The 12407-nt window shown below is 43.2% G+C and overlaps 1 protein-coding gene across 1 annotated transcript; it reads left to right on the top strand.

Annotated features, from left to right (window-relative positions):
- Positions 1-4835: 4835 nt before the first annotated feature.
- On the top strand, positions 4836-11568 carry LOC119407578 (complement C1q tumor necrosis factor-related protein 7). Its single transcript, XM_037674399.1, is given in 3 exon segments — positions 4836-4923; positions 10845-11275; positions 11278-11568. Coding segments are annotated over 3 exon segments (810 nt in total).
- Positions 11569-12407: the final 839 nt, after the last annotated feature.

Genomic DNA, 12407 nt, shown 5'->3' with positions numbered 1-12407 from the left:
GTATATATATATATATATATATATATATATATAAAGGTAGAGGCAAAAAATGAAGCAAATTAAAGTCCTGCCACACATTGAAGGAATGCAAACTTAGATCATTGTTGAATAAGATTATCTTCTATTCATTTATAACTTACTCAAAAAAGCCACACTTGAGGACATGAGAAGATTTTTAAACAGTTTTACTTGTGAGGGCAGATTTCCACAACAGGTGACACAGATGTACAGAAATTTACATGCACGGAGCCCTGTCATGCGAATCTGCCACGGGCAGCGTGCGAGATATGTTTTTATAAGCTTATCAGCAGACACTGATGACCCTGGCCACACAGCTGCACATGCAGGATCAAATCAGCTCCTCGTTCAGCTCTCCAAGAGAGAAAATAACTCTTTGCTAACTCAAACACATGGTTCATGAGCAGTTAACATTCTCAGCCATAGTAGTTAAGAAAACATCCATGAACCTTAACCAACATCCCCTGATAATCATCGTATAATGGGCAGAGACAAAGTTACAGGTGGTTTAGTCAAATCTTCACAAGATGTGCACTCTCAGACTGTGTTAAGGAGGGCTCTCAGTTAATGCCACAGCAAAATTTACCTCAATATCTGTCAACCTGACTGAGATTGAGCCATTTTTGTCTTTTCAAGGATCAGTCGGCTGTGTTGGCCATGTTGATGTTTTTTTAAGATGTTGAGGTTCTCTTAGGAGTGACAAGGATGGATAATTCTAATTCAAAATTCTAATTCAAAAATACTTTATTAATCCCAGAGGGAAATTATATGTTGTGGTAACTCATCATGGCAGCACGGTGGCGCAACTGATAGAGCTGCTCCCTCTCAGCGAGCAGGTCCCTGGTTCAAATCCCAGTCCAGGAGCCTTTCTGGGTGGAGTTTGCATGTTCTCTCCGTGCATGCGTGGGTTTTCTCCGGGTATTCTGGTTTCCTCCCACAGACCAAAAACATGCATGTTAGGCTGAATGGTAACTCTAAATTGGCCCTAGGTGTGAGTGAGAGAGTGAATGGTTGTTTGTCTCGTTTGTCTCTACGTGGCCCTGTGGTGGACTCGCGATACGTCCAGGGTGTACCTCGCCCCTCGCACAGTGATTGCCGGATATGGGCACCAGCGACCCCCGTGACCCAAAATGGAAGAAGCGGGTAAAAGATAATGGTAGGATGGATGAATGGTAACTCATCATCATGGTTTCATTAGTTGTTATATATGCTGATGGCTGTGGACAGGAAGGATCTCCTGTAGCAGTCTGTCTTACAGCAGATCTGAAGAAGCCTCTGACTGAAGACACTGTTGTTGTATTACAGTCTGATGAAGAGGCTGCTGAGGGTTGTCTATGATGTTCTTCATTTTATGAAGAATCCTTCTTTGTACAGTCATCTCCAAAGGTTCTAGAGGAGTCCCCAGAACTGAGCCAGCCTTCTTTATGAGCTTGTTGATCTTTTAAGTAACTTGCTCTGGTGCTGCGACCCCAGCAGATGATGGCAGAAGAGATAGCCCTCTCTACAACAGACTTATAGAAAATATGCAGTATCTTGCTGCAAACACTGAAGGACTTCAGCTTCCTCAAGAAGTACAGTCTACTCTGTCCCTTCTTGTAGACGCTTCACTGTTGCATTTCCAGTCCAGTCTGTTGTTCAGGTGAACCCCGAGGTATTTATACTTCTCCACCGCCTCCACTTCTTCTCCCATGATGGAAATAGGGTTGGACCTGTTCCTGTTTCTCCTGAACTCTACAATTATCCCTTTTGTTTTGGTCACATTCAAAATGAGATGATTGTTTCCACACCATGCCACAAAGCGGTCTACCAGTTCCCTGTACTCAGCTTCTTGTCCATCTCTGATACACATAGAAAGATGTTAGAAATGCAGCTGCCAGGAAAAAGACAAAGAGGAGATATCTGGATACAGTTAGAGAGGACATGGAGGTAGTTGGAGTGAGGACAGAGTGAGATGGAGGAGGATGACTCACCATGGCAACCCATGAAGAGGGAAAAGCTGAAAGAAGAAGGTTAATCAGTTCTAGCTGTACATCTAATTACTCTTTATAAGTTTCATTATAATTTGTCCTGTAGTTCATGAGGTAATTATAACACAGCAGTGAAACAGGCTGCCTTTTTAGTCAGTGGGCAGTAAAATACAGTAATAAAATTTGAAGCTCTTTGTCAAATTTTCAGAAATGCCTTTGATTGCCACCTAGGGACTAATGTCAAAATGCAACCAAGATTCACACTAAATCTCAAATGAAGTCAGTGTTTTATGAATCTTACTTTATTCAACAAGATCCAACATGCTGACCTTTACACTGTCAGTACAGAATGAATGCTTTGTCTTCATTCATGAAATAATGGAGCTGATTCTACACACACACACACACACACACACACACACACACACACACACGATGATAGGTGTTTGCCTTGAGAAGTTTATGAAACAGAAGGGAGAGGGTCAGGGGGAGGGTGTGGTATCTGGATGGAGGGTGGGAGTTCAAGCTGCTTTTTGCAGTATGAGCCGCAATCAGCAGCAGAGTAGCTGCAGCTCTGCACACATCTGTGAGCAAGGAACATGTTCCGTGTGGACTCACATCCTGCAAATCACTCCAACCCGAGTAGATAGGAAGACGGAGAAGCTCCACAACTTTAATCAGCATTAGAGAGGAGCAGCTGCCAAGTGTGGGGGTAAGTCTCAGCACAACTGTCTGCTCTCACATGACATCTTTCATTCATGGGGCAGAGGAGAAGTCTACATGTCTGATGCATGAAGTCAGAGGTTTACAAATCCACTAAAAGTTCTTAAATCTTTTTAATGTCTTTATGCTCAAAGTTTTTCCACTAAGGGAATATAAAATAATAGTCCCCAGCTGGGATCACAAATAAATTGACATTAGTAACATGAACTGTTGCACATAAGGCTTAAAGATTCTTTCTGTGGAGCAGATTTATCTGCAGAATTTACCTCACTCCATCTCCTCACTGACAAAGAATAACTGAAGGCCTAGCATTGCTTGAAAGAATGCACATCAGACTTCATGCAAGAGAGTTAGACTACAGCTTTATGTGTATTTTCTACAATTTTGTTCAAACTTTGAAGATGTGCAATGTCATGCGATATAGCAAAATGCCACGATCAATATGTATTGTGAATGAATCCCAGCTACTACCACAGCAAAGCACGATATCTGTAAAATTTGTAGCCATTTTTAGGTTGCCTAAAGTTAATTTTCTGTGGCAACCACCTTTACGTTGACTCCAAAGTGATTAATTTTTGAAAGTTTCACTAAAATCTATTTTGTGATTTGAGAGATGTTTTGCTAACACATAGACAAATAAACACACACACACACAAAAAAAAAAAACATTAATTATTTGCCTTTTGGTAAGTTCTGAATTAAATCTAAATATGTTTACTATGATCAAGAAGAGCTTCAGTCAAACTTTAGATGAGAGAATAGTGTTGAATATGATGTTTGCCACTAATGTATTCTGGTTGGCACTGTTTTGTGAAGCGAAAGGTTACACAGTATTGTGAAGCAATAAAGGCGGAGCCTCACCACCCCCTCATCTCTCTGTGAGCTACGGTGAGAGCGGGATAGTGTGGTTACCAGTTAAGCAGAGAATAATGTCTCCTGTATCTTATTTACTTAAAGAGGAAGTAAATGTTTCTGTAAAGATGTCAACACAAACTGCAGATGGTGAAGAAGAGCCAAGAACTTCCTGTGTGAATAGTGGGGTACCCGCTGCAGAACTGCCTACAGGTTATGGGCCCAGTAAAGTTTTGTCTGTAACGACGCACGGGAGGGGACTTCCACCACAGTGTGATGGTAATGAAGCTCGCTACCACATCTGGGAAGCAAAGTTTTTAGCATACTTAAAAACCATTGGCCTCAAAGAAACTATCCTGGGAAGTCTAAAAAAGTTAAATCTGGTCCTCTGGACATTCAAAAAAAAAAAAAAAAAAAAGCAAATGAACAAAAAATGTAGAAACGTTTCGTCTCTCATCCGAGAGACTTCCTCAGTCTGAGGAGCTGTATTCAGCTCAGTCTCTTAAATAGCACCGTCTCAGAGTGGATCAACCAGTTGATCTGGTTGATCCACTCTGAGACGGTGCAAGCTTTGCTTTGTTTTTTTTTTTTGTTGTTTTTTTAATGTCCAGAGGACCAGATTTAACTTTTTTAGATAATTTTCTTTTCTTTTTTTTTTTACTTTTCAAAGGAAACTAATAACAGATGCTTTACAAACCAGTAACCGAATGTCCACTCAAGCATCTCTGTATCTGGCAGGGCGCCTGACTGCTCGACCACTGTGTGTGTAACATGTAAGTGCATTGTTCAAACTTGCTGAAGGAGGAGCGCTTGGTTCTCCAGGTTGCTCAGTAGGAGATTGTTCTTCCAGGTCCAACTGTTCATCAGTGGATGTGTCTCTGAACAAGCATGGATGTATTTTCCTCAGATGCCTCCTGTTCTTCATGAGAAACTTCCAGCTGGGGTTTGGACGGTGTAGGATCATGGTTCCTCCCTCTGACGGATAACAACGCTGGCTCCCAGCTACACTGTGTTTGCATGTGCACTGTGTTACCTGGAGATAATGTTGGTAGTGATCTTGCAAGTTCATCAAAGTGTTGTTTCTAGCGGGACTGTACGTCTCTTATTTTGTTGGAGATGTTATGTGGGGTTGATTGTTTGAGCACAGCAGTGGAACATGGCAGTGTGCTGTGAAGGACTCTTCCCATCAACATCTATGCAGGGGAGATGTTCAGTTCCGTGACAGGTGTATTTCTCAGGGACAGTAAGTAGTACTAGATGAGGATCCATGCCAGTATGTGCCACTTCTTTCAGGGCATGCTTGACAGTTTTTATAGCTCGCTCAGCCATTCCATTGGAGGAGGAATAACCTGGACTGGAGAAGGTGAGCTTTATCTCCCACAAGGCTGCAAATGCCTTCATCTCGTAACTGTCTTGTAGGGTTTTCTGGGGTCTGGTCCTGCATGTTGTGTTTTCCTTCATGTTTACCAGTCCCCCTCAGCATTTCTCCTCCTGTGTTCCAGCACCGCAGCTGTGTTTTAGGACGGTTTAGTCTAAGGCTGTGTTAAGATGATTCACCCAGACTGTTAACTACCTCCTATCTGTGTACCACACCCAGAATCTCACCTCGTGCCTCGCCCAACCTAGCAGCAGGAGTGGGGACGTTCGACAGACGAGGAAGCGCACGTTCACGGTAGCTCATCTTCTAATTTAGCGTTACAATTGTTATCCGATCTGGTTTTGTTTAGAATCTAGGAGTAAGATTCCTGGATGTTGTTTTATACTAAAAGCTACGAAACCTTTTAAAACCTCCCAATACTTTTGTTGTTAACATTGAACCAAGTTTTCCACTTCCATGAACAAAGGGGTGTTGAAATAAGAATCCAGAATTTTACGTTTTGCTTTGCTTTAATCAATGATTAGCAGGGGAAACAGTGGTAAGCACAATCCAACACAATGATTACATTTGATTACACAGAGGATGCATGATGATTAATAAGTGGCTCCAAGATTTAGTTGGACTCCAGAGGTTGATCAGTCTGCGTGACAAGGTGGTTCTCTGATCCTGAGGAGAGCTGGGAGAAAACAGCCTCAACCGTTTTCCTTCTGGCCAGCCATGCCCTAGGAGCCCCTAAGGTTGTTCTGACGCAATTAAATGCTCTACAAACCTTCACAAACTCCCCCAACTCACAACCTGATCCAATATATGTTATCCCTTACCACTTCTAACAACCTTTGGCAACCCTGAACAATTGAATCCAAATATAATTAATCTATCTGCTTGCAATCCTGTAGATTACCGCCCTGATCTGAATTAAAGTGGGTTTGCACTCTGACCCTGAGTTGCTGTCATTGCAAGAGTCGGGACCAGTGGTGGAGTGGCTCCCAGGCCTGCCCCTAAGGAGGCCGGTAATGCCAGGGGCAGAGGCTCTGATGATCCCTGCGTAATTCCGAAGGATGGGCCATGGACCAAGGGCAGCCCTGTGTACAGATGAATAGCCACGAACCTGGTTGCTTCGTGGAGGTGTTCCCACAACTTAGCCACCACTGGGTAGTATGAGGCTTGTGGCGGGATAGCTCCCCTTGGCCGATAGGGTACAGAATTCAGAGCCGAGGTCCAGATGATTTTGCAGGTACGTTATGGTTCCATGCACACTGCTGCCGATACTTGTGGTAGACTATGTGGCTCATCTGAGACAAGAATGCCATTCACCACAGCCCTGGCCACCATGCCAGAACGACAGCGCTGGCACCACCAAGACGAACCAACAGCCCAGATGTACTTGGCTTCTGCCAACCTTTGGTGACAGAAACTGCAGGTCACTTCGTGTTCCTGTAACGACAAGAGGGGGCAAAACAAGATCTGATACTACAACAAGAATATTTATTTTTTCCTCTTCCCCGGGTTCCATAGCTCTTCAGAGGCCCCCAACCGTTATTGGGCCTATACAGGCCGTCAGCTGACATCGAGGACCTCATCGAGCAATGTGACCCGGAGTTAAACAAACCTTAGATTAATGATTAATAATAGCGTTAGCGGAGGGGTGGGGGCAGTGTTGGTTATATTGATTAAGTTTTGTATCTTCAGAGGATCGGAGGTTTCAATCCATAGAGATTCCACGTCCTCCACTCACCTCCGGTGCAACAGGAAGAGGTTCAGGTCTGGGTTTGAACACGGCAGCATGTCATCATCCAAACTATGATGGGTACTGTGGTGCAGAGACCGGTCCAGTATAACACGGAACAAACTCCCCAAACCAGACCCCATCCAATTAGGATAGCTATTTTCATGGTCCAACGGTGTCTATTTTGGGGTCGCAAGGATAGGGTTTGGTGGATAGGGTTTGGTGCAGCAGGTATGCTAACACAGTGATGGCTATGGCGCCTTCCATTACTGCCGTCACAACTCTTCCAGCTGTGTTCCCGCAGTTTGTGATGGGTATAGGCAAGGGGGTGAGTGTGGCCACACTCAAGGGCCACCACGATGGAATCCACTAGTAGCCAAGCTGTGATCACTGCCTTTTGTCAAAGTGAGGGTTTGACTTTTCCCAATAAGTAGGTAACAAATAATGTGGCATTATTTCAGCTCTCGAGTATTATATGGGACAAAATTATCCTGGCATAGGCCTGGAAGACCACAGGGAATCGCATTAATCGCCCTCTACCCCATTCGCCCGTGTGGCAGTAGCACATCCATGCAATCATTATCAAAAAATATTCTACCGTGCTGCCCTTAAAGTAGGATGGACACCATGGCCAGGAGGTCTGAGTGGGTGCTGTGGTACTATCTGATTCTTCGTAGAAGGTACTCACATCTGTTGGATTACTGGTTGTCTGGCAGTCCATGATGGTCTTGATTTTGAGGAATTCTTGAGTTATGCTCTCTGCTGCTCCGCGGCGGATATGAGACCGTTTCCTTGATGTCTCCGTTTTAAGCCGAGCCAGTACCCAATTCTGGTGGGAGTGCTTGCTCCCACATGGGCGGCACATGGCCTTGAGACATTCTTGTAAGAGCACAGCTATAAGGCAACAGCTATCACACCAACTAAGCTTGCTAAATATAGCAAGATCTGAAGGAAAAGATCAACTATCCATCCCTCGACTGTTTTTCCGCCTTCCTTGATCACTTCCCCTACTCTATGTACTACTTCCGTGACAGTTACATCTAGGTGATACATCAGCCGATCAGCACCAGATTTTTGGTGCTTCATCAGTGAGCACTTGTATACACATTGGTAATGTTCTTTAACATTTTACTCCAGTGCGCACCCTAGATCATTCCAACAGTTATATCTCAGCAATACATCATCCGATCTGAACCAGATTTTTTGTGTGTCATCAGTGAGCACTTCTAGACACATTGATATTGTTGTTTAACTTTTGACTCCAGTGTGCCCCAGAGATTATTCAAACAGTTATATCTCAGTGACACATCATCTGATATGCGCCAGCTTTGTGCATCATCAGTGAACACTTTTAGACACACCTATATTGTAGTTTAAAATATGACTTGAGTGCGCCCCTAGATCATTCTTACAGTTATATATCAGTGAAACATCATCCTATCTGCAACAGATTTTCTGTGGGTGCATTTCTAGACACATTGGTATTGTTATTAAACTTTTGACTCCAGTGCGCCCCCTAGATTATTCCAACAGTTATATCTCAGTGATACATCATCTGATCTGAACATGATTTTTAGTGCTTGATCAGTGAGCACTTATAGACACATTTGTATTGTTGATTCATGGCATCACTTAAGCCCCACCCACTCAGAGAAGAAACTGGCTGACTTTTCCAGCTTTGCACTGTGTAAGATATAAGACTGAAACTGTGTTCGCTAACTGTTGATTACCACACATGATATGTTGAAAAGCATAAAAGAAGTGCTCATCAAACATTCGCCACAAAACAGGAAGTCACAATAACTCCTGTCTGGAAGGTTGGATTTCACCTATACTTGTAAGACCTAAAGCTGGACAAGTACTGACATGGACGGAAGGCGATTTCCAAGATTTGGGAAATGCGCCCTGTGGTGAACGCGTGCGGGACTGGCACGAGAGCGTTCACAATGGCGACTGGGTGGAGTAGCTGGAGCTCCCGCAGTCACAGTTTGGCCACAGCGATGCTGTGCTGCGAGGGCCTTCAATGCTGCTTGCAGCTTTAATTTTTTTTGTTTTGTTTTTTGAATATCCAGAGGACCAGACTTAACTTTTTTAGATTCAAACATTATAATTAAAATAAAAGCATATTTTCTAAAGTTGTTATATAGACAATAAATGAATATTTTTACAACCTTTAACTTCTGAGCAGACACATTATGCAATCCCCCTGTGCTCTCCAGACCCCCCCCCCCCCCCCCATGAGTAGCAGCAGCCCCGCTGCTCATTCTCAGGTTGAATTTAGTTTATTTATTTATATAGCGCCAAATCACAACAAAGTTGTCTCAGAGCACTTTACAGAAACATTCACATACATAAAAGCCAATTAGTAGTTCTCTATCTAAGGTTGGGAATCATTGTTCTAACCTACAAAGCTCTCAACAACCTAGCGCCATCTTATATTACAGATCTTGTTGTTCTATATTGTCCTAACAGAGCACTTCGTTCTCAGGCTGCAGTTTTACTTGCGGTTCCTAGAGTTTCCAAAAACAAAATGGGAGTCAGAGCTTTCAGTTATCAGGCTCTTCTCTTGTGGAACCAACTTCCAATTTCAGTCCATGAGGCTGACACATTGTCCAGTTTTAAGATGAGGCTTAAGACTTTCCTTTTTGCTAAATTCTATAGTTAGGGTCGGATTGGGTTTCCTGAGCTGTCCCTTAGTTATGCTGCTTTAGGTTTAGACTGCTGAAGGACAAACTGACCACATTTTTTCAGTCTGCTACTGTCTTTACTTACTATGCTCAACCTGTTTTGTATTTGTAATTATTTTTTCTATCCTAACGTGTTTGTTGTCTTTCAGGTACACCTGCACCTATATCTCAACCTACCATCCTGTGTTTGTTTGCCTCTCCTTTCTGTCCTCTCAAACCCAGCCGGTCAAAGCAGATGGCCACTTGTCCTGAGCGTGGTTCTGCTGGAGGTTTCTTCCTTTAAAAAGGAAGTTTTTTCTTTCCACTGTTGCCATTGTGCTTGCTCAGGATGGGAGACTGCAACAAAGCCAAGATTCAACATGTCTGCGGGCTTCCTTAGATAGAGAACTTTACTAACTGGCTTTTCTGTGTGTGTGAATGTTCCTGTAAATTGTCCTGAGACAATTTTGTTGTGATCTGGTGCTATATAAATAAACTGAATTGAATTATACAATACTGTATTGTGGAAGATTGTGCGATCCTTTAATTCTCGAAGTTTGTCTTCTGAATAAGCTAACGCCACATTTTAGCTCAATATTTGTAATGTATTTACTGAGCCATAGCCATTTTAAAGTCTATTAATTGTAAATGGTAAATGGACTGTACTTATATAGCACCTTTCTATCTTATCAAGATACTCAAAGTGCTTTACAACACAATCCAACAATTTTAGTGAGGTCATCTGGACAGTTTCTTTTGCTGAACCATGTCACCTGCTATACGGAAGGCTTCATCAGTCAAGGAAACACACAACACAAAACTGATTCTTCCCCCAAACAGCTTATTCCAAAGTGGAACAAACAGTTATGTTGGTGCTAAGATGGTGTCTTTGGCACGTCCCCTCCTCTTGTGCCGGCGTGTATTTCCTTGACTGATGAAGCCTTCCGGATTGAAGGTGAAACGTTTCAGCAAAAAAAGAAACTGTCCAGATGACCTGACTAAAAATAGTTGGATTGTATACCTGAATTACTGAGCATGGACTTTTTTTGGTTTACAACACAATCTGTGCTCACATTTGATCAGATAGAAAGGCGCTACATAAGTACAATCCATCCATTTACCATTTCCCCGTTCATACAGCACTCTACTAGATTTCTACAAAGCTAATCTGAATCTGTAGAGATTAATCAGTGCTTTATCACATTCATACACCGATGTGACACACATCGGAGGCAATGAGGGGTTCAGTGTCTTGCCCGGGGACACTTCGGCATGTGACTGCTGGTGGAATCGAACCCCCAACTCTCACATTGGAGGACGACTGCTTTAACCACTCAGCCACAGCTGCCCTTTGTGGCAATCATCTTGAATTGAGATGAGTCCAAATGTTAATCAGTTGTAATGTACATTGAATTATTACTTTCTGAAGGTTTTATTAAAATGTATTCAGTTATTTAAGAGATATTATGGTAACACATACAAACACATACTTTCTCACCTACACAAACACACAGAAGCAGGCAAACATACAATATTATACACCTTTCACCTTTTAGTTGAGAGCAAATATAGACAGAACTATAACAATAATATTTTTGTTTCAGGTGTAAAGGGCAGAGTAGGAACAACAGGTAAGATTGGAGATTGTGGGGAACGTGGCCCCGCAGGTAAAAGAGGCCCCACAGGAGATACCGGAAATGTTGGACTGCCTGGTTCTCCAGGCCATGATGGAGGCAAAGGGGATAAGGGCGAAAGAGGACCTCGTGGAGCTGCAGGAATCTGCAAATGTGGCAGCATGCTGCCTAAATCTGCTTTCTCTGTGGGAATCACCAGCAGCTACCCCACAGAGAAGACCCCCATCAAGTTCAATGAGGTTCTCTTCAATGAAGGTGGGCACTACAATCCACAGACAGGAAAATTAATCTGTGCATATCCAGGAGTTTATTATATTATTTTTCCTATGACATCACGCTGGCCAACAAACATTTGGCTATTAGTTTAGTGCAAAATGGTCAGTATCGCATAAAAACCTTTGATGCCAACACGGGAAACCATGATGTGGCATCTGGGTCCACTGTTATGTACCTGAACCCAGAGGATGAAGTATGGATGGAGATCTTCTACCATGAACAGAATGGTTTATTTGCAGACCCCAGCTGGGCGGACAGACTCTGCTCTGGTTTCCTGCTCTATGCAGATACAAACTACTTTGACATACTGGCAGAGGACTATGCATAAAACCTAGAAAACACAAAATAATTATCTAGAAAGTATTAGAACACATATAGTATCTTCAAACTTTATTTTTATACAAATATTTTTATTATTATAAGGATGGGTTTCTTTGAAATGGTGATCTTTAATGTTCTATCTGGTTCTGTCTGTCAAGAATGTGGAGTAGCAACAAACTATGAAAGACTGCTTGTATTTTGTAGTGGAGCTCTTACTATAGTTACTCTCTGTGTGCTGCTGGCTGTTCCATTTGTACTGTTTAACAGATTATAAACTGTAAACAATAATGTAAATAAACATTCCTGACAAGTAGAGCTTGGTTTGTAGATTTGATTTCACAAAAGGCATAAAGCTGAATCATGTATAAGTCAAAGTTCTATTTCGTATAGGCTTCGCCCCTTAAGGTCATTCGCTAGTGGGTTTTATCCCGTCACGCAAAGCGTAGCACTGAAAACTTTAGTCCACACCCACCTGTCGTGTGGGCCCCACCAGGTCCATATAAATTACGTTGAGAGCGGGTAATCGGCTCCCATTTTTCTTCAGCAAGCAAACAGCACTGATCTTCCAAGAACGCGATGTCCAGCACCAACACCATTCGTCATCCGCCTGTGCCCGTCCTGCAAGACCGGCTACATGCTGAGTTTTGACCGGCACGACACCTGCGAAGGATGCCTGGGTCCCCGCCACGCCGACCTCGCCTCCTCTTGCCATCTCTGTGACCTCCTCCCTCCTGAGGAGAGGCAGAGGCGAGCAGCCTTGTTCAAGGCTGACATTGAGGAGTGCCTCTCTGTGGCGGGGGACTGTTCGCTGGATGACGCCATCGCCTTTTTTGACGCCGAGTCTCG

This window comes from Nematolebias whitei, chromosome 3 (assembly GCF_014905685.2).
Source record: "Nematolebias whitei isolate Nwh7 chromosome 3, NemWhi1, whole genome shotgun sequence".
NCBI classification, from domain to species: domain Eukaryota; kingdom Metazoa; phylum Chordata; class Actinopteri; order Cyprinodontiformes; family Rivulidae; genus Nematolebias; species Nematolebias whitei.
The sequence above is the reverse complement of the archived record's forward strand: the minus strand, read 5'-3'. Positions and strand labels throughout refer to the sequence as shown.